Source organism: Ceratina calcarata, unplaced genomic scaffold (assembly GCF_001652005.2).
Source record: "Ceratina calcarata isolate Rehan_Ccalc_2016 unplaced genomic scaffold, ASM165200v1 scaffold578.2, whole genome shotgun sequence".
NCBI lineage: Eukaryota > Metazoa > Arthropoda > Insecta > Hymenoptera > Apidae > Ceratina > Ceratina calcarata.
The window spans coordinates 17,976-43,915 of NW_017176997.1; the positions used below are offsets into that span (position 1 = coordinate 17,976).

General features: G+C 42.8%; 4 protein-coding genes across 8 annotated transcripts in view; 3 read left to right on the top strand and 1 right to left on the bottom strand.

Annotated features, from left to right (window-relative positions):
- LOC108629573 (uncharacterized) overlaps positions 1-886 on the bottom strand; it is a 3,345-nt gene extending 2,459 nt beyond the window's left edge. The window contains exons 1-2 of the mRNA XM_018032330.2: positions 768-886; positions 206-298 (exon numbers count right to left, since the gene is read on the bottom strand). Coding sequence (XP_017887819.1) covers positions 206-298; positions 768-843 — 169 coding nt within the window. The 5' untranslated portion in view covers positions 844-886. The remainder of the gene's footprint in view (positions 1-205; positions 299-767) is intronic.
- A 3,148-nt stretch (positions 887-4,034) lies between these two features.
- Archease (protein archease) lies at positions 4,035-5,553 on the top strand. The gene is made up of 4 exons (XM_018032331.2): positions 4,035-4,147; positions 4,367-4,391; positions 4,574-4,778; positions 4,921-5,553. Exons 1-4 carry the CDS (start codon positions 4,096-4,098, stop codon positions 5,104-5,106), a joined length of 468 nt encoding a protein of 155 aa, XP_017887820.1. The 5' UTR covers positions 4,035-4,095; the 3' UTR covers positions 5,107-5,553.
- An 80-nt stretch (positions 5,554-5,633) lies between these two features.
- Positions 5,634-18,363, top strand: LOC108629580 (transcription factor E2F3). 5 transcript variants are annotated; one of them, XM_018032340.2, is made up of 8 exons: positions 5,634-7,673; positions 10,626-10,723; positions 10,785-10,942; positions 11,014-11,155; positions 11,228-11,441; positions 11,527-11,800; positions 11,875-12,238; positions 13,851-18,363. In XM_018032340.2, exons 2-8 carry the CDS (start codon positions 10,645-10,647, stop codon positions 13,973-13,975), a joined length of 1,356 nt encoding a protein of 451 aa, XP_017887829.1. In that variant the 5' UTR covers positions 5,634-7,673; positions 10,626-10,644; the 3' UTR covers positions 13,976-18,363. The 5 variants fall into 5 exon arrangements, with proteins under 5 accessions (XP_017887829.1, XP_026673223.1, XP_026673221.1 ...); XM_026817422.1 differs by having other exon boundaries at positions 5,634-6,001; XM_026817420.1 differs by lacking the exon at positions 5,634-7,673 and adding an exon at positions 8,162-10,503.
- Positions 18,364-18,618: 255 nt separating this feature from the next.
- Positions 18,619-23,585, top strand: LOC108629588 (pantothenate kinase 4). The gene is made up of 13 exons (XM_018032354.2): positions 18,619-19,119; positions 19,299-19,578; positions 19,648-19,831; positions 19,901-19,993; positions 20,080-20,233; positions 20,296-20,486; positions 20,557-20,831; positions 20,895-21,047; positions 21,139-21,226; positions 21,283-21,487; positions 21,549-21,706; positions 21,778-21,947; positions 22,018-23,585. The coding sequence occupies exons 1-13, from the start codon at positions 19,008-19,010 to the stop codon at positions 22,319-22,321; spliced, it is 2,367 nt and encodes a 788-aa protein (XP_017887843.1). The 5' UTR covers positions 18,619-19,007; the 3' UTR covers positions 22,322-23,585.
- Positions 23,586-25,940: the final 2,355 nt, after the last annotated feature.

Below are 25,940 nucleotides of genomic sequence, written 5' to 3' on the forward strand. Positions count from 1 at the left end.
CGTTACGTAATTCTTGTTTAATATTAATCAAGAGAGAAACAGGATAATTGCAAGGACGTGTACGAAACAAGTTTAAACAAAAAAGATCGTGTTTATTGGGTTGTGACGCATATGCAAACGGACTTGGATGAATAAATTATATTCAATTACATGCTTTCTATTAAACGTTCAAGTCGAGGGAAATAAATGCTAGAATAATACATACCTTGAATGAATGTGGGCCACGCTTCTTGAATGGCCAGTCTCAGACACGACGAGAAATCTTCAGAGTCCTTCTTGCAGGTTTTCACAGTCGCCGCTGAGGAACAAATACACGATTTTCAATTACGTGTCCCCGTCGATTGATTAATTAGGGAAAACAAAGCACGCAGTTGTTATCAGATTTCGCTAAAATTCAACTGGCCAGCGCACGTTGCAACGTCAGCTTTCTAATTCACTGGCTCTGGAGAACCAATAACAGAAACTTTTACTCCTAACCCGTGAAAAACCACTCGCTCGCGCACCAATTTGTCCGGGCAAAGAATTTCGACACGCAGTTTACTTTCGACGGTTCTAACAATTCTAAATTCGAATTCTATTCATTTCTCAGCACTGTCCCTATGATTTTTTTCAATCAGTACATGAAACGCACTCGTTTTTATTTAACGATCATTAGTAATGACAAAATCTGTGCTACTCGTCATACATATGTATGTCGATGAAAAAAATGACCGTAAAAAGTGAGTTGATGATCGGTGTAACTGGTGAAGATGAAGATGAAAACTTACGGAGCTGATTATCCCCGGAGACGAGGGTGACGGCGAACGCGGCGAGGACCGCCGCTAGGACGACTTGGAACGACATGGTTGTGCTCGGTTAAAAATCTACCAGCTAGCCTAGTCAATTATAAGCGGTCCGTTTATATAGTTTCCAGCGCCAAGGACTTCGGGCAGAGAGCTACGTTGCAAAATTGCATGTCATTAAAGCGCGCCAACACGTGAGAGGCGAGAAGCGCGCGGCCCAAGTAACGAAGCGGAGCAATGGGTACGCGCGGCGGTCAATTCTATGGAACGCGTAAAACCCGCTCTTCTTTTGTTAGACAGCTGCCCCCGTTGGCTGGCCGCTCTCGGAGGAGGCTGGATCCAGCTTCGACTTTTCTGTCACTCGATCGGCATCCCTGGCTCGCGCCCGCTTTTCAGACCCGTGGTCTGCATAGGCGTTCTCAGAACCACTATCTCGGCATAATTTACTAGGCAACGCTTGTTTACCTTCTAACTGCGTTATTTATATTGCAGCTCGGATCGAGCGGATCGTTTCTGATTTTTTCTCAAGGAAATGAACGATCGGAACGACAAGTTGCATTGTCAGAAGCCTTGTGACAATAGAATTTCCAATGATCTAGCAAGTTCAAGTATCATTTCATAGACTGCAGTCGTGAATAATAATCATCGCTTGTGGTTATATAAAAAATGAAATGAACAATGGTAGATTTGAATATATTGACTATGCTTAGCCTTAAATGATGAACGTTGATGAAGAAGATATCGGAAGGCTAATTGCTTAAGTAATTAATCTTCCCATCGGTTTAAACTATGCGTTCGCCAGAAGCGGATTTTTAATACCGTAACAGTTAAGAAATAACACGTGCCTCGTAATGAATTTCGTTCGGTGGGTGTAAACGTAATTGCATAGGCGACCGACAGTGAAATTATCGCGAATTTAGCAAGCATCTGTATTTAAAATATTCTGTAATGTTTGTTTCCGTGTTTGCCAATATTTGGCTTCCCTCTGTCTACGATTATTAGCGCTTCAGCGCATCACGTGTCGGTAACGTATAATCCATTATTTGCGATGCCACGTCTGCCAGCTTCTCCGACGTCTAATTATTGTTGAACGAAACAAAATTATACCGTGGCTTCGGTGCACTGAGAATAGCAAACGTAAAAAAGACAACCGGCCTACCGTGACTCACAGATGTGAACGCGAATCGAGCGAATACTGCGTACTACGTTTTCTTCAGAAGCAATTCGACTCACAGTCAAAGTAAATATATTACAAAATCAATATAATTTATAATGTTGGGCATTAATTGAGGACTTATAATTTCTAATTGCACCTCTTCGTCAAGCATAGCATCTCGAACCATGATTTACGCTAGGAATAAGCAGTCCAGACTAGGAAGAGGAGTAACGATGCCGTAAATTCAGTTGTAAAGACAGCGAAATATCGTCTTAAGTTTTATAGCTCGGAAACTTGTTAGAGCCAGCCATCTACACCTGGTGCTTCTCCTTTCGTTAAACGGACAATTCCGTAGCTTCCACTGGAATACAGGATTCGTATAATCAAATTAAATAAGAAACGACGCATTGGCACTTTATTCTGCATAATTTTTTATCACATTTCCTAGAATCCATATTAATTTCGATGCATGTTACGAGGCAATCGCATGCGTGACGAACTTTGCGGAAAAATTCGATGTGCATGCAAGTCGTGGAGGAACAGAAATAGTTCAGGAAAATTTTATAATAATATGTTATGTTCCTCAGATAATTCGCGATTTTAATAATCATACAATATTCATTTTATTATTCATCTTAATTAAAAATTCATAAAAAACTAATTCTTGCTGTAATAATAATTCCTTTTACTTAAATGCCACGAATAGAGGACTTTAATATATATACTGATTTGCATGGGCTGAGGAATGAGAATTTTCCAAGGAACCTGACGGATCGGGGAAGAAAATGATTGACCCGTGACACTGGGACAGATCACGTGCGATGGAAGCTGGTATCCGTGACCCTGCACCCTTGAAAGTACATGCTTGAAAACGATATTGTAAACAGGTGACGAACGAGATGTGTTCCCCATGGAATTGCTACGGTACCGTCTACGCAGTTTTATGTAACAGGGATTACGGATCGCGAACCGGACGCCCTTGGATCACATCGCATCGATATGAGAAACTAGTTTTCATCGGGGAGACGACTGACAAAGAAGAAAAACGGCCAACGAAACTGTACTACATGCATGCATGATCAGTCTCAGATACTCTCACTCCACCGACACAGTTAAACCATTTGCATCATCAGTCTATCAATTACTGCACCAACCATTGTAGCGATCATCGGGCAAAATGTCCTATCGATTGATACATGAATTTTGTATCAAACATTGTATCAATTATTGTAACAACCATTAAGGAAAATATTGTATTGATTGATCTATGAACTTTGTATCAAACATTGTGTCAATGTATCAATTGTTGTAACAACCATTATGGAAAATATCGTATCAACAGATATACGAATTATTGTATTTCATTGAAAATTGTATGAATCATTTAATCAATTATTGTATCGATCATTAAATAAACTGTTCTTAAATAAAATAAGAAAGATGTTAAATAATGTCAACTCCTCTACCTCGTGCAAGAATGAAATACTTTTTCTGACATTTGTAAATTGATTGAAACATAGAAATAAGAAATGGTATTCCAATCCAGTTTAGACGGAGCCAGACGATTGGATTTCGTGTTTATTTAAAAGTTAAGTATGTGGGTCTGTCTGCGCAGTTTGGCATTTTCAGATTGCATTATATAGTTCAAGTGAATGGCAATCGCCACTATCATGGAGCCTAATGAGCCAAGTTCCGAAATCCGTGCTTGATTGCACATAAATACTTCGCAGAATTCTGTTTTCGATTCAGACGCAGTAAGTCTCCGAATATATGGCAGCGAATTATCCCTACCAATATTTTAAAATGTCCGCTCGACGCGAGCTTTGAATGTTTGAATAACGAACGATTCTAAATTTATTCTTAATTTTTGCCCGATCCCAATTCGGACAATTGTATTTCTAAACCTTTTTACAAATATGATTCTTTTATTCAAGAATCATTTTCTAACTTTTAATTATCATCAAATGGATATTCCGAAACAGATTTAGCGGCGCGGCAATGCTCGATCGGTGAAGAAGGAACGCGTGCAGCCTTTTACGTACTGCCATCTACGTAGTAACAGCTCGCACGCGCGCAGCCAGACTGCCATTGACTAAATCTGTCAGTGGATCAGCTGATCGGGGCTATTCACGTACGTGCAATCAGCTGAGCGTAATCATGAACGAGTTGACCGAAGAAGATTTCGTGGTACCACCGGTTAAATACGAGTGTAAGTATTAGAATCATGTTTTAAGTATTAGAACGATTGAAATTCGTAAGAGGGGCAGTAAAATGATGTTAAAATACTATAACCGGCAGCCGGTGCGCTGTTGTGCCGGTGTCCATTTTGCCACATGTGAGCTACTCCTCCCGAGTTCTTAAACGATTATTTCCCACGCGATTTCAAGGAAACACGAGTAAAGACAGTCGTATTTGTTCTGTATTCCAGATTTGGACCACACCGCTGATGTACAGTAAGTATTCGGTTTAAAAATCCTTCGTAACGAGACCGAAAAATTTCAGAGGTTACTCACGCGGGTAACCTGTTAGTAAAATTAACACAACGGATAGCCGTCGTTTATAAAGCGAGAAATCATCGAAATGCGTCGATGATATCGAGTTACAGAGATGAACGAATTATTAATATTGATTACAGACTACATGCATGGGGCGAAACTATGGAAGAAGCTTTCGAACAATGTGCAATTGCCATGTTTGGGTACATGACGGATTTAGAACGAGTGGAAATGTCGCAGATGCATCACATAGAAGCAGACGGAGACGACTTGGAAGGTCTTCTTTTTCATTTCCTCGATGAACTGCTGTTCATGTTCTCTGCTGAACCCTACATCGTGGCAAAGGTATCTCCACAGTTTCGCTTCTTCTATTTCCTTGATCTTCCGGCCCCTGATATCCTCCACAGACGACCCAGAGAACGAAACAAAGCGTCTCGTGTTCCTCGAGTCTTTTCCTAAATGAAAGTTTCGTTTTCTGTGGCCGCAGAAAGTGAAAATCACTGAATTCGACCGAGTCAATTTCAAGATCAAGGCTTGGGCTCTAGGCGAGGAGTTTACCATCGGGAAACATTCGCAGAACGCCGAGGTGAAGGCGATCACGTATTCGGCTATGCAGATCGTCGATCGGCCGAGGACGGAGCATCCTGAGATTTTCGTGATCGTCGATATATAGCCGATTCTGGTCGACGTTCCGTTGCGCGATTCCTTGCCGCGCCCTCGGCGTTCGACTCGGGTTTGCGCCTGAGAAACGAAAGTGGGGACGACCGTATGGTCATGAAAGCAAGAAGGGAGGTGTACGCTCTCCCTTACGTCCTACATAGGGTACGATCCTTTTGTAGTTGCGTAGGGTTCAAATAAATACGTTACGAAGAAAACACCGGGCTCCCTTCTTGGCGACCTACGCCAGGTGCGTAGCAACGCATCGACGAAACCTGAAGATACCGTCGCGAAACGAGAACGACAAAGTAAAGTTCGACGTCGAGCGCAGTAAATTGTATTTTTTATTATACTATCAATACCGACGGAATGTTTTAACTGTTGAACGAGGCTTGTACGAGAAATAACGTTACAGAATTTTTGTACAGTTCTATGAACGTGAAATAAATATATTTCTCTACTGTTTCCTCGTTATCAACTTGTGAGAATGTTTATCGATGTTTGTTTTAGCGGATTGAATTTTAACGCGAATCGGCGATCGATGTCGGGGCGTTATCGAGCCGTACGATAAAACGGGAGAGGAAATTTTTGTGCGCGCTCCGCACGTGCGAACGTTACGTCCCTGGCATCCAACACCCCTCCATCGTGGAGGAAGCGACGACCGCCCGCTTAGTTTCGGGCAAGAAACGACAGGCAGTGGGATACTCCTAATCTTCGGAAGTGTGCGTAGCCGAAGGAACGGAATCGAAGATTATTGAAAATTACATAATCCGAAAGTGCGTTTATCGTTCATTTGATCCCTGCCCCCTTTCGTTACGGAGTAAGGCCCACATTAAAGGGACTCACTGCCAACATCAAGCGTGGACGTCCGCTACGAGAACGGGCACCCCTGACCATGGCGGACCGACACGGTAATAATCATTAACAGCGATTAAATCGCGGCGTTACGAGCTGTCAAAAACCGAGGAACGGACACATGAAACGCGAACGTGCCTCGGGAAAGTCGTGATTATAGGGATATTTCAACCTCCATGCCGGAGCTTGCGTGGCAGTTTCGTGGAAAACGCGAGGGACAGTTTTGGCGCGTGTGCTCGTTATTAACGTGATAACTCGTTGTGGGTTTCGGACACGAGTTCCTGCTCGTTTCGTTGCGATTTAAACGGGTAAACACGCAACGTCGAGAAGGTACAACGCTGCGTGACCGTCCCGCGACCGTCTAACCCCAAGGAACACAAACAAGCGGGAAGGTGGACATCAGCGAGGGTAGCCGTCGTTTCGACGTAGCCGTGGGAAAGTGCGGGCACGTCGTTTCCTTCGGAAAATCGTGCTGAATCGAGGGAAGGCGACCACGGCCTAGGAACTTTTTCGGATATCTGCGATAGCTGGCGGCGCGGTGGTTTACGGAGAAAAGCGAAGTGACGGTTTTGGCGCGCGTACTCGACTCTTCCGTGCAACCGGCAGATGGCCGGTGCGCCGGTACGTTACAGGCGCGCGTCCACGAACGCACCGACACATGACAGCCGCTTAAGCGCTTACTACCACCGCGACAGGGACCCGTTCAGGAACGCGAACGAGCCGGTGGTATAGGGCCACTAACACCGCGACGACGGGACCCGGGCTTTCTCGGTGAGGAGGAGCGGAGCACACACGCGGTCCGCGTTACTACTACCGGCACACAGCCGGGTCTATCTGCCTGAGTCAGTTGCCAGCGCGCCAGCCAGAGCCCCGTCCATCCAATAGCCCAGCTCACGAGCCGGCCTCGTGTGCGCGCGCGACACCCTGATACAGAAAAGGTTCGTTTTCCTCGCCGGTGGCACGACCGATCATGCCGAGGCGGGGCTTGCCGTGAACTTTAAAGCCTGTACATTCCTTGGTAACTGAAAACGTTACGACCGGCCCTGTACCCCGCGATCATTTCGGGCCCCGCTGTTCCTGCTGCTGCTGCTGCTGCTCCTGTGGCCGCTGCTGCTGGTTTCACTGTCGTTCCTATCGCCGAGGTTGCCTCCGTAGAAGATGGACACTGCATCGGTGCGGTAGAGAGAAACGGAGATATAGAAAAAGGAACGTGAAAGGGAAAGAGATCGAGAGAGAGAGAGAGAGAAATAAAGGCCACGCAACTACTACGACTACGAGGAGGACGACCGACAGCGTTACGAGCTGAGAAAGAAGGACAGACGGGGAGAGAAAACGAGCGAGGGAGTAGTAAATCGCATGTACGAAGTGTACGTATGATACCGTGCCGGAGCAAAAAGCAACATTTGTGCGCACGGGTTTGCCTCGGGAGACCGGGTTAGAAGGCCTCGTCGTCGTCTCGGGCGCGCATGATACGTTTCGTCCTGTCATCGACAGGGACACAGTGAGAATCGCATTTAGAAACATATCGGCTATACAACTCGTAACAACGGGCACGACGACGGCGACGGCGACGTATTTGCCATCGAGGAGGAGGCACGGACATGCCTCGCTCGTCGGTGCTGTGACACGCGCCGCGCCGTGTGCTAGCTGAACCTCCCGGAAGAGAGCGTGGGTCTCCGTCTCAAAATACTGTGTGCGGTTCGTCTACCGCACCGCGCGAGGAGCCAAGTAAGTGAAATAAAAACACAGTCGCGTGTAAATCGTTTCTCAATCGCACCGTTCCATTCCCATCCGGTGGATTCCTTGCGCATCTACAGGAATAGTGTCGTAGCAGTTGTTTCGAAACGATCCCATGCGTAGCTCCCCCCGGTTTCGAGGCAATCGTGTTTTATCGGAGAGAGAGAGAGAGAGGGAGGCAGAGACGTGGGTATATTTGCCGAAGGGACAGAAAGGAATAAATAAACGTAAAAATATGGCCCGTTATTTCGAGCGGCGATCCTCGGTGCGTCGAAAGCCGTCGGCATCTCTCGCGATCAATCGCGAAAGCGTGCTCCGGTTCTGGGTTTCCTCATGACCGTGCCGGTAGCACGCCTAACTAGGGACACTCTAGTCCCGGCTTGGCTCTTTAAACGACTCTTGTACGTATATACCGTGTGCGAATGGGTGCCGCGTCCATGTGTGCGTCACTGGCGAGGAGTGGTGTGGGTGCGCGCACTCGCATAATCGCTCTCTGCCTCGTCGTCCGCTGGCTCGCCTCGTTCGCTCGCTCGCTCGCTCGCTTGCTCTCGTATGCATGGCCGCTTCGGTGCGTGGCTTGCGGTTTATTCGCGACTTACGCATTCCCGTGTTCGATAAAGTAGCGATACGCCCGTTGTTCAGCCGCGATCGAACGATCCGCGCGACGTCAGGAAACGGAGTAGCGGCAGATAACACCGTACGAACCTACGATCAACGTTAACAGCTGATCGCGGTCGTTTTCTATACCCGGTGATACGGATGATGTCGACACGTTTTCCACCGCCGCGATGATAAGAGAAAAAGAACGCGATTATTCGGCCCTCGACAGACCTTGCGACCTGTGCGGTTTCCACGAGCGGAAGAGAGGAATAAAAAGAGGGACAGTAAGGTTCGTCGCTAACATCTGGGACCTGAAGCCTCGTGCACACGAGATCGTTCGTTTCTACGCGTTTCCTGTGTCTTCGCACGTTTCAGACCTCGTTATTCGACGGGTCGTAGTAAACGGCTGAGAAACGATCCCGTCGTTCGCGTGTTTCGCGTCTAGGAGCACTCGTTCTCCGAATCGATGGGCTAGGGTAGTTCCACAACCAATACCGTCGACGCCAGTTAACTAGTTTAGTTTTATCTGTAAGATAACGTCCTTCCAATCAATGCCTACATCTCGTGCATCGCTCCCAACCTTCGAACGCGCTTTGCCCCTGCGTGCTATCGGCCCTCGTAATTTCTACTCGTTCACCCGGGCGAACCACGAGAACCACGCAGTTCGGACAAGTACAGTTTGCTTCTAAAACTGCTTGCAACGGAAGGCGGTCGTAACACGACCGTCCTGCCGGCGTGCCTCTTTAAACCACACCCGGAACGTTGCCTCGTGTTCTTCGAGACGCTTGCTCTTTTTTCCGAAAATTCTCGTACGCGTCCGCACCGTGGGCCTGCCTCCGCTCAGGCGCGTAACGAGTCCTCTGTAAACGGAGACCTTAGGATTTAAAATCCTTTTTTTCCCCCTTTTTGGCGGCTTCTGGCTCCCGGTTTTCCCGTCTCGTAAAAGAGGATGCATCCTCCACTCTCACGGACTTGTCCTAAGTTTAGGAAATCAGCGAAGAGTCCTCATCGAATAATAATAAGAATAATAATAACAGCTGCGTCTGTTATTTGTATGTTTATAAAAACGATTCTTCAATTCGTAGGCTTCATGTATACAAATTTCAATTTTGTATTTTCATACTGACACGGTAATCGTAATGCCTCTCAACGTATAAGATCTGCATTTTATTGCTGGTAGAGGATCGTAGAAGTAAATCGATTTTGCGCGTTTCAAGAAATCAAGTTATGAAAGGAAATAAGCTTGTTTTAATTCCCCTCGTTCACGTCTGCAGCTGCTCGAAGTACAATGCAAAAATTGATCTGCAGTTTTCACCAGATGTTCCGTACTTACGAAATTGTTACCTCGTCATTCAGCCGACCACTTCCGTTTCGCGAAACGATTATTTTTAACACACGATTATGCATTGAGCAAGTCGATTCGTAAGGAATGATTTTATTCCTGTACAAAATTTCCTTCTTATCACGTGCAGCTCGAGTATCGACGATTTACGCGTCAACTCGTTGAGTCACTGTTACGTTACCGTTGATCAAGCAATCGTATTCATTTAATATTATTTATAATAGCGGATATTCTATGATATCTCCACGTAAATATTTCGTTTGGACGCGAAGCGTTTGCCACTTCCTCTGCAAAAGACAAATGCGACGTTCTTTGGAAAACGTGTTCTATTATTAGGCTCTACGAATGTTGCTTGATTCAAGTACAAAAACCTACTCCCCTATGCTGTCTGTTCTTTGATATGCATCTAAAAAGTCGTATCTCCTTAAACGCGCTATAGAGACCGAATAAAATCCACTCGCGAATGGATGGCACTGTGAAAAAGTCGCCAACGAAGGGACCAAGACCGATCGAAATTGTAATCAGATCCGCGCACCTTGCCGTCAATCATTTTTACGTATAAGTAGTATATTTTTGATAAAGCGTACATACATATATATATATACACTACCGATACGCAACAAGGTTAACAAGGTACACGACGTTGCTGTTAAAATGTTGCGAGTTCTTCGTTCGACTTCTCTCCGTCACCGATCCGAATTTATTTGAAACCAGTGTCGAGTAACTGCACCTACACGTACATTTCCGATGAGCAATTAAAAATCCAACGCACACTTATTAACCTTCGCACAAGAACATGCAACGTACCAGATGCATACACCGAAAACGATTCACAAATGTATCGACGTAATCAACGTCCGTCTCACAATTGCTAATTCTGTAAATATATAAATGTATAAACATTTGACCAAAAATCTTATTTCATCCCACCCTATTGCCTATGTTTTACATCGTCGACTAATGTTTCTATGCTCTAATCTCTCGTGACGACTGTTTTACAGGTTTTAGTAAACAATAAAAATGCCTCGAGTAAGGAGACAAGTGGTCCTGGAAGACCCTGCCAGGCCTGTGACACCAGACATGGTCGAAACGAAATTACGTATGTATCTTAATTCGATTTGACTATCGTGCGGCTTGATTGCACGAGAAAATCGTTCTAGTGAAGACAGAATTCCTGGACGATGGTTCTCTGGACGAGGTGCAGGCACAGAAGGTATCTGAAGAGACGCCGAGTCCGCATCTGCAAGATCACCAATATGGACAGACACCTTGTTATCAAGTAATGAGGAAGCCCGCGCAGCCACCACCGAGAACTGAGGTGAATAATACTACGCTCAGTATACAAAAATTTCTATTGAACCGCGTTAATCTATCTGAATTACTTTGCAGCAAATATCGGTACAGGCAGTGAAACGAAGACTGAATTTGGAAATGGGAGCTACTGGCCCCAGCCAATCTGCCTTTAAGGCCCCTAGAGGTAAACGCAGGAGATCTGGATCGAGTTCTCTGGCTAGCCACACACCCACGAAAAGTAAGTTTCGCGTCCTTCGCACGACGTATCGCTATCAATTACGAGGATAAGAGAACGTTGCCTTCGTCGTAGGTAAAACGGTGGAGAGGACGCGGTACGACACATCGCTGAGCTTACTCACGAAAAAGTTCATAAACTTAGTCGAGAGCAGTCAGGACGGTGTCGTAGATTTGAACGTAGCGTCGGAAAAATTAGAAGTACAGAAGCGTCGTATATACGACATTACGAACGTATTGGAAGGCATTGGTATCTTAGAGAAGAAAAGCAAAAATAATATACAATGGAAGTAAGTTTCTTCGTTCCGCTATTATTTCTTCGTTTAACTTCCGCTACTACGATTGATCGATGTGTTTCCTGTTCTGTTTCTTCAGGGGCGGTCAGTTACCTAACGAAAGGAACGACATCGCTGATCTCAGGAGAGAAGTGGCAGACTTGGAAGCTAAGGAGAACATGCTGGATCGATTGATCCACGGTGCAGACAAAAACCTTAGGGAACTTTGTGCAGACAGACAATACGCTTACGTGACGTATCACGATTTACGTTCTGTCCCGATATACAATGACCAAGCTATCATGGCGGTGAAAGCTCCGCCGGAAGCTACCCTCCATGTTCCGCAACCTGTTAATAATCTAGGTCAACAGAAGGTAATTATTCCTTTACGACAATCTCACGAGAATCCTGTAACACCGATTTTAATCGCTATCACTTCTGTTCGCAGCTTCAAATGCACATGAGGTCGTCTCACGGAGAGATAGAGGTGTTCCTCTGTCCCGATGATCCCGCGGTTAACAAAACGTCTCCCAATCCGGGCTACACGACGACGCAACCTGTGCCTTCGTCAAAAGAATCCGAAATACCTCTCCTACCTCCGGAACTGCTGGACGACGAAGGAAGCGGGGTCCGGGTCGAGCCCGTGCCTACCGTCGAGAGTTCGTTGAGCACGCGTATGTGCACGCCGGTCGTATCCACAGTTACCAGTTTATCAGGCATGAGGGACGCCCTTCTCTGCGAATCCGACGATTACGGGCCAATGGGCGGCGGGAAGTTCCAACTCCAAACCGAGGATCAAATGAGCACCACAGGTAAGGCCGCGTACATTTTCTAAATTTGGATTCGTCGCAATCCATCCGCTCTTTACAACCCTCTATAACTGTTACTCTCATTTTCATAAAGAAAGCATAATTTCTTTCAATTGTATTTGATAATTAAAACATTTTTCGGAAAAGGTTATATTCCGTTATGGAGGGTCTTGAATATATTAGTATTTTTCGATAGGTAGAATTTAAATAAAATTACTGCGTTCGTGTGCAGGTAATTTTAACGCTTTTATTACATGAATCATTTTTATTTTTCTATGCTGTTGTATGCATGATGTTCGCTTTTAAACATACCGCCACGTTTTAATATGAATTCAATAATAAATAATGATGACACTAAAAGGTGAATACAGAAATGAAAAATAAAGAACTTATTTATTAATTTGTTTTTCTACAGAAGTTATACTTTTTTTTATACGCAATTTTTAGATAATTATTTAAGAATATTATATGCGTCATTTACATTTCTGTTTTCACCTTTTTTCATCTTGTACATATTTTTCGAATGGAATTTGTTGAGTTTGTTACTAATATAAATCGGTTGAAAAATTTATTGCGAATCTCTAGGTAAATTTTTACATTATTTCTCGAATTTTTAGTATAATACCTATCGTGTGTTATTAATTATTTGTATGAATAATTTCAGTGGTACTTCCTGCATTTTCGCATTGCATTACTACTTCGCTACATTAATATTTTTCTTCACTGTCGACATTTTCTATCGCCTGCGATTGTCACACCCGTTTCTTTTGTTTTTCTTATTAACACCTTTGTATTTTTACTTTATTTCACTTATTCATTTAAATAAATATCGTTCACACTGCATCCCATCGTTTCTATATCTCCGAAACACGTTTTGCGCTTTTGCACACCGAAACAGGACTGAAATTATTACTCTTTTACATTTGAATGGAGTATTGTGCATGTCGTTGAATAAATGCGATTTACTCTCACGAACGAAGACGGACGATGATCAAATATTTGTTTCCTGGCCACCCGTAATTCGTTACATTTCTACCTCGGTCCTTCCCAACAAACGGAGTATAGCCGTACCCTGATGGAGCTCTGGCTGTGACTTGTGTGTTAACGTAATGAAAATCACATCACAGGCAGAGTTCTAGTTAGGTGACGGTTTCAAACAGCAAAACTCGTGTCTCGCGAAGGTACGTCTGTTGGATATAACAATCATCGGCTTGTTTGTGTTCGAACGCAATTCTTTCTGCGGGTGTATGTGTGCCTGTTCCTGTTCATATATAAAAATAGCACGCTTTTAATCATCCCCCTTCTCTATCTAAAGACCCTCCCTGTGCTTGCTAAATTAATATTTCTCTGTAAACAAAACGACGCAGTTATGTAAAACAGATTAATCCGGCCATGCTGTAACTATGCTTTTAAACTAATCGAAATGCGACGAATTAATAAGAATATACGAACATTTCCAACGATTGGTACTCGTAGGGATTAAATCAAACGTCCTCGGACTCTTTGATTTAATCGTTTGAGAAATTGTTAGGGAACGAAAGGAAGGAGGCAGCTTCGCGAGACGTTCGATGACATAAGGGAAGCAGCCGAATATTTTCTCTTTCTTTTGTTGCAGATCTAAGTATTCTCGATTTCGGAGAGCACCTGCTGTCGCTGGAACCGCCCCTATCCGAAAACGACTATTCGTTCTCGTTAGGCACGGAAGAAGGGCTCTCGGATCTCTTTGATTTTAAATTTTAATCAGATATCGTCCTTAATCGTCGTGGCACACAGCACACAACCCCCCCGTGTTTTAGACACCAACCCCTCTGAGTTCGCCTCCCCATTCAGATTATCAGAAATCATTACTGACACGATTTTCTTTTTCGTCTGATCGATCAGCAGTTCTCGAGGGAAATCAATCAATTAGAATAGAATTCGTCGTTCAGTTAGGGTAATCAAAGCACGGAATCATTTCGACGATTGATCAACGACCTGTTAACTAACACGAACGAATCACGAAAACAATCCTTGGCTCTCTAACTCCGTCACGGTTCGAACTTACGCGAAAATTTTATTAGCAAGTCTGGCCGGTGAAATTTTATACACGAAAAATTGCTCAGCGAACACAAGCTAACGAATCTTCGTAGACTTCGGTTTCTTAAATCCCATCGGAAGAATCTGTAAATAGAGCGACACACACACACTGACGAGTACCTAGACAGAACGGTGCTGTAATATTTTGTCGAGACGCGTTCAACAAGCGTTCCTCGGAATAATTGGCCGCGCATTAGTCAGGGTCGCTAACAAAATTCGATGAAGCAAAGCTGGAAGGTGCATCGGACACGGAAGGGAGAAACATATCACGCGCGGTGAGTACTTCCGGCTTGGCCGATTGACTTTCCACGGGATAATAAAGATTGTAAATGTGATTTTGGGGGGCGGAAGCGCCGTTTTCTTGTGCAATGTGTATTAATACTGTAAATGATGTAAGCGTACGAATGCTCGGGAAAGGGAGAAACTGATTTTTTAAAGAGACGAGAGACTGGAGTTGTATCGGCGAACAACCACGATCGTTTTTTTTTTTTTTTTTTATTTTTATTTTTCCTCGATCGACACGTTCGTCGATCCGCCTTTCGCTTGAACGGTCGTACGACGGTTGTTATTTATTACTATTATTTTTATCGTAATCAATTGAGCGTGCATGAATAAACGAAGAAACGGATAAATCGAAGAGTAGGTTTAATTTTTGCAGTAGATCAACGTTAGATCGTACAGATTTTTGATGGATCGCGGAACGTGTCGATCGAACTGTATAAAGATCACTTAGTAGAATCGGTAGAATGGGAAAGTAATTTTGACGGGACACGTCCCTCTTAGAGTAATCTGTCGACGTGAGATATGTAATCAGAGGCGCATTCTCCGGACGGTTGCTTCCTCTTGTCGCCGGACTGACAATTACATTGTTTTCTTTCTTTATCTAAATTGCGTGCTTAATCCAAGAGAAGTCCGTCCGGGAAGAAGCTGCGTTTTAATTATTACGGAAACTCCAGACGCGTAGTAGATGAAGAGATAGTATAAAACAAAAAAGTGAGCAAGGTGAGGAGACGAAACGGCGACCAGCTCATTGGGAGGCATCGCTTTTATTCTATATACTTTTGTAATCGATCAAATTTCCCGAACGAACGGGGGGATGGCGGGAGAATTTGTATAGCTAGTTGATGCACGAACGAGCGCGGGAGGGAAAGAGAGTCGTATAAATAATTGAATTTATTTACCGGGACACGTATGCGAGGAACAAGAATGATACACACGTACACATTGTTATACCACGATATTCGGTCCCATCGAAGAGAACGCTGTTCGTTCTAGCCGCAAGTCGTCGTCGTCATCGTCAGCGATCATCAATTCATTCCACGGCGAAACACGGAGACGAACTCGAGCATACCACGAAGATAAATTTTAGGCGTGCATGTAAACGGGACTCGACGAACCGTCTAAGATTCTTTTTCGGAACGCAATGCAATTTAATGAAAGAGAGGGAGAGCGAGAGAGAGAGAGAGAGAGAGAGAGAGAGAAGGGGCTTTCGAAGAGAATCTTGCACCGGTGGGCCTCGCCTTCCTCTCGATAAACGAGAAACGACGCTCCCGAGGAAGCCGAGGACCCACTGGGAAGTAACGTCTCAGCTGGAAGTCTCTTCAGGATGTACCCTAAACGTGCAACTTAGTGTACGTCCAAAGCCATAGTGCCTACACAATAATGATCACACTCTTCTGCAAAAAGAACTGTAAATAATTTACGTACTGTACGAAAATATATGAATATATATATATGTATTATATATATACACACACGGACACACACGGACATGAGGACAGACAGAACGACAAGATGTGACGACACCCGATGAACAAAGAGAAATAGGAAATCAGATGCTGCGGACACCTCATCGCGATTATCATGGAATATTCATTAGTTAGTTTTAATTATGATTAACAATTAATTATCGATGAATTACACGAGGAAAATGTTAGTTTATAAATTTCACTTATTATACATATACGTGTATGTAATAAGTACGTACGTTTTATAGTCAAACGAATTTCGTGCAGAATAACAAGCGGGACTGTCGTACGAGGAGAAGGTGCTTGGAAAAATCGTATTCTCTCCTGTCGAGCGCAGAGACACGTTTTAATGAACCGCCGCCGACGAACGAAACGGGAAATGAACAAAATATTCCTTTAAGCCGCGTGTATTTATTTCTACGATTAATCGTTCCAGGGAGGTAATCGAAAAAACGGCAACGATCATTTATTCTGCACAATATTCGACGAACTGCAACACCTGTCTGCGACAGAGAGGGTTGTACTAGTTTTGGTTTTCGTTCTATTAATTTTTTCTCGATTAAAATAGTGGCGTCGCGCATTTTTTCTTTTTTTTTCACACGCATCGTGCAACGAGAGGTGAGGCAAATGGGAGAAAGATGAGAAAAATGATGAAGAGGAATCGAGAGTGCGTGGGAGGGAGAGAACGTGTGATGTGGTGAATATTAATAATTGATGCGAATGTTTGATGGTCGACGGTCCGATTTCGATCTCGACACACCAGTGAGAAATTAACGATATTTTCTACCTGAATGTTAGCGGGGATCTCGACGAAGTCTGGGCGCGGACGGGCCTCCGACGGAGTGTAATTAAACGATGCGCATCGACAAGTGTATATTTACTACGTCACTTAAAGAGAATAACGCAACCAGGAATTCCCGGCGTCCTCAGATTTTCATCGAGATCTTTTTATATTAACTTATCGCGCGGATGGCAGTCCATCGATTTTCATTTCGTTTTTTTTTTTAAAAAAAAAGAACTCGATTATTTGCGGGTACCTCTGGACCGCTTCTGGCAGTCTGTCGAATAAGACCGAGCATGATTCAAAACAGATCTTCTTTATTTCTGTTTTCGATCAACGAGAATTTTACGATTTTTACTTAACGCGGCATCGAGCATGGGAAAATAAATTATTGTCACTGTTCCTGCAGACTACAACGACGACTTCGTTATTTGAATTATATAGAGGATGAGTAAGCGCGTTGTTTTGTACAGGCGTCGTATGTAATTTCGAAAGTAGCATGAATCAGAATCCGTTGATAGTCACTTTTACTTCTTTTGAAATACTACCGTTGGTCTGCGTGCTAGTGCGTGTACGCTGTACACGGAAACAATTTTCTACGGATGTATATTTGAGAGACTGTTCAGAGATAATGCGAGGAAACCAACGTATTGATCCCGATCGATCATCGTCGAACGATTAGTGGGAGAAATTTGAGCGACGTATGTATCGATACGACGAACGATTGTCACGTTCCACGGGCCACGGCTCGTCGGACGGCAAATTGAAGAAAAAGAAATTAAAAGGAAGTTACAAAATATAAACTTGTGTAACGTCATAGGGACATCTGATGTTTATTAATTCTCCACAACCTTCGCTCGTTCCAAAAACGGGAACGTGATTTTTTATCGGAACACCCTACTAAAAGCTCGAGAAATTCTTTCACAGACAGCGACACACACATTTTGCATGCCAATAAGAAACTGACTAATAATAACTTAACAAGAAAGAGCAGGTATCTTTTAATAAGTACAAACAATAAATCGTCAGAACTTAATTCCGTTTCAAGTGGACATGCGATTAGTATACATAAGTGATTTAAAATCGAACAATTTTGTTACTATATTTCGATGACAATTCTTTGAACAGAAGAAAACATTCGAAGTATATCTGAGCGCATTGAAGTCTCGATCGGCTCGGAGCTGGATTTGAATCTGTTCGAAGGGAAATACGCATGCGCGACATGTGACGAAGTAACGTGTAATGCGCGCGTTGTTGGCATTCGCGTCTCGGGACGCGCCGGAGGAACACGGAGGACTGTACATGCGTTTCTTATTAATGTATATTCTTACAATTAGCTATATGGTGTTACATACAGAAATAAAGTCTAAACATTAATGTATATACCATCCCTACGACACTATTGGATATTTTCGTACTTTGTATCGATATATTACATAGGTTCAGATAAGCTCTAGGTAACCGTCGTACATTTCACGAATTGTACATTTGGCTGACAAAAATAAATAATTGTTGTTATGTCATACGTTTGCAATATGCAATGTGAACATTATTGCCCTAAATTTCCCAATCGATTTCCTGTTCCCTACGAATTTATGAAATTTGAACGAAACGAACCGGAGGCCATATGGCCGATACAAGCATGATCATTTTGATAATGGAATGTTCCTAGAATGATACCATCGTGTATTCTGTGAACGAGCCTTTACGATTATACTCTCAAGGCCGTCCGCAAGGCTGCCCCAGCCAGCAGTTCATCCCACGCAATATATATAAGGCAGTCGCGTTAGAAAGCTGCTAACGTTCGCGTGGACGTCGTGATCGGCAGTTGTTGCAAATTGAAATTAAATTTTTTACCGGCTGTATCGAACCGTTATCTGTCTGATGTCCCTATCAGTTAATTCGTTCTCGTATCAACGCGATAAAATCGGTAAACAGGGATCGTATTTTGACTCATGCCGCGGCGTCTCGGGGGCAGAAAGATTTTATCTCCCTGTATATGTACACATATGTGTTGCCCGACACTGTTTCACGACCGAATATTTAAATAATGATAAAATTATTGTTCACCGTGATGTAATTTCGACCTGTTGTCTCGCTCAGTCGTAGAACGTGCCTGCGTCGTAGATTTTATGTGACCCGGAGAAGCTGAAGAGTTCGATGTAAAATGGCAAAGGTGAAAATCGACGATGAACGCAATCCTCATTCGATAAAATTGCCAGGATCGGTCGAGGTATTCGCGAACTTGAAGAATGCCCATAAATTCGCGATCGACATCGGTAAGTACCGCGCCGCTCGATCGATGTCCATCGAACGAGACAATCGATCATTTTTTAAATCACCTTGAAGGTTACCTGACACCTCTTTTCGTTCAACGTAAATTTTCGAATGAGAATGAGAACGTCCACAATCAACGGACTGCTTATCGACGATCAATTTGCTTCCGATCTAATTACAGGCTTGTGTCTCACGAAAATAGCTTATTACTCGACGGTCAGTTATCGGAAAGCTTTATACGAGGATGCTGGCTTGGGGAACAGCGGCGAACGCGCGTACAAAGTATACGAAGGCAATCGGCTACACTTCGTTAAGTTTGAGACGAGATACATCGAAAACTGTCTCGATTTCGTGAAAGAAAATTTAGTAAACGTTGAAAGATTCCACGGTAAAAGTATTAAAGTGACCGGCGGAGGGGCATACAAATATAATTCTCTGCTTCAAGAAAAACTAGGTTTAATGTAAGAAATCTTTCAAACGATTACAAAATACTTATATAGTTCGATGAAATAAATAATAAATCGTTTTAGTATTGACAAGGAGGATGAATTCGCGTGTTTGATAAAGGGCTGTAACTTTTTGCTCAAGAATATATCGTGCGAGGCGTTTGAATTCGAAAGGCATGGGAGTCCTGAGTACAGATTTCAAAAGGCTGATCCTAACATATTCCCGTATATCTTGGTGAACATTGGTAGTGGCGTCAGTATTCTTAAAGTAAGTCGCAATCGACGTAACTCGAAATCCAAATCGCTACTCTGCCCCTAAGATTATTATGACTCTCAGGTCGAGTCCGACGAGGTGTTCGAAAGGCTCGGCGGCACGGCTACAGGGGGTGGAACGTTTTGGGGACTGGGCTGTTTACTCACGAACAAGAGGGTACGACTCGCTTATTTATTATCAGTACATACATTTTATATACATCCATTTACAACGTTGCGTACATTCAAAAAATATCCTGCTAGGGCTTTGACGAATTGCTGCAACTTGCAGAAAGAGGGGATCACCGAAATGTCGACATGTTAGTCAGAGACATTTACGGGGGTGATTACGTCACCCAGGGCCTGCCCGGGGAGCTTATCGCATCTTCCTTCGGCAAAGCGACTTATAACGATAAAGGTAAAAACACGAGGAACCATCAGACGTATCGTGACATTTAAATATCTGATTTATTATTTAAGGACAACCAAAGTTCTCCGACGCGGACATCGCGAGGAGCCTCCTCCTCGCTATAAGCAACGACATCGGCCAGATAGCGAGTCTATATGCGACCGTGCATAAAATGAACAAAGTTTATTTCGGCGGATACTTTCTGCGCAATCATCCCCTGTCGATGCATACGATTTCGTACTCGATTAAATATTGGTCTCACGTTAGTTTCGAATCGTCATATATTTGCATAACAAACAAGGAAAGATTTATGTATTATGTGTCTTGCGTAGGGTAAAGTGAGACCTCTTTTCCTACGCCACGAAGGATACCTCGGCGCGATCGGGGCGTTTCTGTACGGCACCGAGAAGCCTGACCAGCACAGCTGGTTAGAGAATTACGCCGGGTCGTCGGGATTCAAGGACTCGATACCCACCGATCTCGGGATCCAAGTGGATCAATTAGAAATCGATCAAGCCGAATACGCCGTTACGTTCTGTCCACTTTTAAAAGACCCAGCTTCTTACAATCCCGACACGACGGATCTCGCGGAGGATAAGGAAGCTAGGTGAGCTCAGGCGAGTGATATATTTATTTCAAAAAGATATATAGCAATTTCTGATATTTCTAGAGATTATTGGCTTCAATGCTTCGAGGAGTCAGTTGACAAATTTGTGGCTAGAGCCATTCATAGTCAGCCGCACAGTCCTACGGCCAAAGACAGAGCGACAAGACTGAAGGAAAAATATGTTAACAGACTGCATTATCTAAATCTCCAACCATTGTAAGCTCTCGTGATAAAAATGTAATACTTCATAAAATCAGATCATAATTTTATATTTCTAAATATATCTTTAAATCGTGTTATGTTCTAGTGCTTATGGTACGCTCACGGTACGAGTATTATTGGACACGATTGAACATTACATGAAGGAATTCGATTTTCCCGATCCGTATTTACATGTAAGTTTCATACATAACGAAAATTGCAGAATATTTATTTAATTCATTTATTATAGCAAAAAAAGAAAGAGAACGAAGAAGCGTTGAAGCACTTGAAAAATCGTATAGCGGCTATAGAGAGTTTAGAGGGTGCGGAGAAGATAAGAGCCCTGGTTTTAGGAGTTCTCAGTGGTAATATGTTCGACTGGGGTGCACAGGCCGTCGCGACGTTAATGGAAACGACAGACTTCGGCTTCGCCGAGGCACAAGAGAAGATACCAAGTACGTACACGACATCTCATTTTACAATTCACTAGCAAAATTAATTCGACATCTTTCATAGGTAGACCTTGGCTGCAAGACGATTTAGACGACTGGATAGAGAGATTAGAAAACGGACCTGCTCACAAATGCGCTGCTATTTTCGTCGACAACAGCGGAGTCGACATCGTATTAGGAATTCTGCCATTCGCTCGCGACTTACTATTAAGGGGCACGAAAGTTAGTAAAAATATCGTATGAATCATTTCATGTTTTATAAAAAATAGTCAATTGAATAAAAATTGTTTTAGGTGATACTCTGCGCTAATTCGATGCCAGCGTTGAACGACGTTACTTATCCAGAATTAGTTGTAACGTTACGAGACGCGGCGAAAGTATGCAAAGTGATTAGGCACGCGTTAAAGGAGAATCGTTTAATTCCTATGGAAACAGCTCAAGCTGGCCCATGCCTCGATTTAAGGTAATCATCACAGAATGATTCTTAATAAGAATTTCTTATTTATTGTAATGAATAATTTTCTGTTTAACAGTCGATTGAGTTTGGACCTGTGCCTCGCGATGGTGAAACACGACGTCGACCTCATCGTACTCGAAGGGATGGGCCGAACGCTCCACACGAATCTCTACGCGAAGATGACTTGCGAATGCTTAAAGCTAGCAGTCATCAAGAATCGATGGCTGGCCCTGCGACTGGGCGGCGACATGTACGCCGTGATATGTAAATACGAACGGCCGCCGGAGAAGCCGACGATTTGTGATATAATAAAAGCCAGCTGCCCGACGGAATGCGCGGACGATCCGACGACAGACGTCTGCACGTGCAACGACGTTTAATTTCCAGGAACCGAGAGAAGTGCTACACTAAAGTATTTGTTTCTCTACGTTTAGACTTGTACATAAAAGACCGAAAATTCAAATATATTTTGCAGTTTCGTATGGAAAACAAAAACTATATATATATATTAGTTAAAAACTATATACTTAAATACTTTTTATGAAATTTATTGTTGGTTTCGACACGGTGATTATTACAATGTAATTGCGAATGGAACTTATTAATAGTCGGAAGGAAACGTTTTTCAATACTGTGAATTCGTCGTAATTTTCGCCTAAATCGTGTTGCACAGTTACGAAGGTCGCAGCGTTATGGTAACCAACGATTAACACCTAGTCAAAGACAATAAATCAATTGTTATCTATGTAATTTACTGCTCGGTTACCGTAGCTCGGAGGAAGTGACGACGACCAATACTAATGGTTATGCAAACGTGTATTATACGATATTGTACAGTAAGTCTGTGATAATGTAACGTTCAAGCAGAAGGTTACACATATTCGCGTAAATTAAGGGGGTACTTCGTCTCGTCCGATCGACGGAGTTCAAAACTCGTCATTTTTATCTCTTTCCTAGGACAGCATTTTTTCACAGACATTTTTATTCACATTTATTACAGACTCACTCGCACCAAAATTTTTAATTATGGCTTCCGTATTTTCAAACGAATCTTTTGTAGATAAATCTTTTGCATGAGCGAAACTGTTTATTATTATGTCGTTTAATTTTCATTTTCTGTCAAGCGAGCACCCTCTTAAATCAGTTAATTAATACTGTAATAGAAAATACTATTTACGTGACGAGTGAAGCAGTTTAAGATTGTATTTTCTGCTTTCGAGATTTTTGTACAGAGATTTACACTTCCAGATAAATTGACTACATCTGTTTTTCGACGTACTCTTATTATTATGCTTCGTAAAAATCCAACAGTTGTACGAAGTTAAAGAGCGACGTGCTCTTAAAAAATGACCAATTTAGTAGGAATAAAAGAAACGAGCGAACATAAAGTAGAAACGAATTGTTAAAAATCAAAATAGCTCGTACGTTTTTTAAATTAAAAACTGAACGATTTGTTGATACTGAAAATCAGATGCATGTTAATAAATCCGACTTCTTTGTTATTTAATGCTTTAACTATTAACGATAAGTGATTTTATTACTCGCGTTTCCCGACCGAACAGAAATTATGCTAATTTACTTTCACTGTATCAGAAGGTTGAGACTTGAATTATCTGGCAAATAAAATGTATTTTTCAACAATAATCATCGCACAATCTTTTCAAAACCTACATCCTCTTAAATCGATTGCAGATTTTATGCATTCATGCCAAAATTAGGTATGTGAAAAACGCGACATTGCTACTAAATCCGCAGTCTATTAATAAACATTTATCGATATTTCATAAACATGCAAAAGGAGTAACAGGAACAGCTTCGAAACAAGAAAAGATAAAAGTTTCCAAAGCAATTACATATGCAAAGAAGATACGAACAGAGTAAACGACTAGTTAATAAATTGTTAAGGTAAGGCAAGGGAGAGGAGAGGAGAATTAGAAAAGAAAATCAAAGACTATGGACTAGTACGGATGCGGAACACGTTCCGCGTTCATTTCTTTCAGTAGCATTCTTGCACCTACCTTTCGCTTTATTAAATTCCCTGCGATAATGTCCGCTGATCTCAAGCCAAGTTCGTGTTTCCAACACGATCCAAATGATAATCTTCAGTTTGTAAGATTTTAAAACTTATGCCAATAAGAAATTTTTAATATTACAATTAAAACGTAAATATCGATAGCTTACAGGGTGTTCAAAATTAACTATATTGATTATATTAACACAAGTAAAATGCCGTATAATTGAGAGTGGAATAAAAAGGAACATGAACGCATGTTTGATGCATGAGATTGACACAGGTGTCGCAGATACGAGCAAGAAGCGAAGCGGATCAGAGTAACGTTTCGAACGAGATGAAATGCTAATTAAGTAGGTAATTTCGAATTCGTTTCTCTCTCGACAAGCCATTCTCACAAACACTTTACACCCACCGGATGAATTCGTCTAACGTCTGACGAAAAGGGCGCAGTGATGCTTCTACGAAAATTTATTCATCGAGAAGGAAGAGAAGGGAAGTAACAGTAGTACTGATCTCAACTTGAATCGAGAATAAGTCATGAAAAAGAATGATGGCTTGTGAACTTGGTTGAAGACATTCAAGATCTTCGCTCTCCGAATCTTGGCTTCGGTCTCCTCGGAGCAGCCAGCGTAATTTTAATGCCGACGCTCTAATTACATGTCATTCCGTAATTTCATGCAGATTACACGGACGCGCGTGTGCCCTTATTTGTAGTCACATCGACGCGCACCTGCCGTAGTATGGGTAGATATTTTGAGAGCTCTTCGTGTCAGCTTTAATTCCTTCCCGGGGATTCCTCCGCGATTGCGGATTGCACTCGCAACCATGTATCCGACGTGGAGATTGCGAGCGCAGTTTCCAACCCCTGCTAAATCAGTCGAGGACGGAGATAACGCACGAGGCTCTCCTGTTTCTCATTAATGGTTGAACGTAAACATTTCTATCGATTTAGAAATTCTGTCTCAGTTTTTAAACTGATATTCTTATTTTGCACGAGGACAATTATTTCCTTTTATGTATTCAAATGAGATGGAAATCGACGCCCTTCTGAGAATTGCTGGCGTCGGATTCCAGGCGTCGTCGCGTCGGGGAGGAAAATGTTGAAAAGGAATCTGTTATCGCTAGCTGCGTTCGACGTCAACTTTTGAATCCTAGAGAAGAAAGGACGTCGAAAGAGTTCGGGCGACACGAGAACTTCCACGGATGGAATCGATGCGCGATAAACAGAGTTTGAAAAGCTATTTTGCCAGGAGCCTCTCGTCACTTATCATAATAAACGGGATATGGAAAGAAAAAAAGCACGGCGCTCGGTCATCCCGAAATTCCGCGGTTCATTTATAATTCGTTTTGAGGGTTCATCTATCGTGCGAACACGCAGAGTGAAGTTATTAAGATGGATGCGGTGATAGCAGCCAGGGGTTGATAGATGAACGGCTGCAAGTGCGCGTCGATAAATTTGCGAACCGACGGCAAAATGATGAATCGTCCGGCCGTTTTACCATCACCGATTTAATTACGTTCACTCCGCAATTAGGACGCGGCCTCGTGCGGGTTCATCTTATCCGCGACCGGAGAATGCGAACAATTTCCTCTGATTGCCAACAGCGACATGAAAACGTCCAATAAAATTGCTGGACCGTATGCAGAACGTTTATGGTATTAGCGCCGAACAAGATTTATTAAAAAGAGCCAGTTTGCATCGCACGAAAAAGTTTGCAATTTTTTTATGACTTCTAGAATAAATGTGAAGTAAGAATTAAAAAGTAAAACACTCGTCGATGCTGAACACTTGCCATGAACAAGAAAGGTTCTATGCAATTTCCTTCGAACTACACTCGTTCTTAATTGACGCAATAATTAATCGATTACTCCTGAAGTATTGGAGGTCGACGGAAATTGTATACGACTTTTCTTGCAGCTAATATTAGTATCTACAACTTTTATTTGAACTATTTTCCTATATTTTGACCCAAAAAATTTTTTTT

Excerpts from the sequence above, each read along its gene's own strand:
- Archease (XM_018032331.2), top strand. The coding sequence starts at position 4,096 with ATGAACGAGTTGACCGAAGAAGATTTCGTGGTACCACCGGTTAAATAC. Across the intron at positions 4,148-4,366 it reads ACCACCGGTTAAATACGAGT|ATTTGGACCACACCGCTGAT; the intron begins GTAAGTATTAGA and ends TCTGTATTCCAG. Across the intron at positions 4,779-4,920 it reads AACCCTACATCGTGGCAAAG|AAAGTGAAAATCACTGAATT; the intron begins GTATCTCCACAG and ends CTGTGGCCGCAG.
- LOC108629580 (XM_018032340.2), top strand. The coding sequence starts at position 10,645 with ATGCCTCGAGTAAGGAGACAAGTGGTCCTGGAAGACCCTGCCAGGCCT. Across the intron at positions 10,943-11,013 it reads AGCCACCACCGAGAACTGAG|CAAATATCGGTACAGGCAGT; the intron begins GTGAATAATACT and ends ATTACTTTGCAG. Across the intron at positions 11,801-11,874 it reads ATAATCTAGGTCAACAGAAG|CTTCAAATGCACATGAGGTC; the intron begins GTAATTATTCCT and ends TTCTGTTCGCAG.
- LOC108629588 (XM_018032354.2), top strand. The coding sequence starts at position 19,008 with ATGGCAAAGGTGAAAATCGACGATGAACGCAATCCTCATTCGATAAAA. Across the intron at positions 19,994-20,079 it reads GTTTACTCACGAACAAGAGG|GGCTTTGACGAATTGCTGCA; the intron begins GTACGACTCGCT and ends ATATCCTGCTAG. Across the intron at positions 21,707-21,777 it reads TACTATTAAGGGGCACGAAA|GTGATACTCTGCGCTAATTC; the intron begins GTTAGTAAAAAT and ends AAATTGTTTTAG.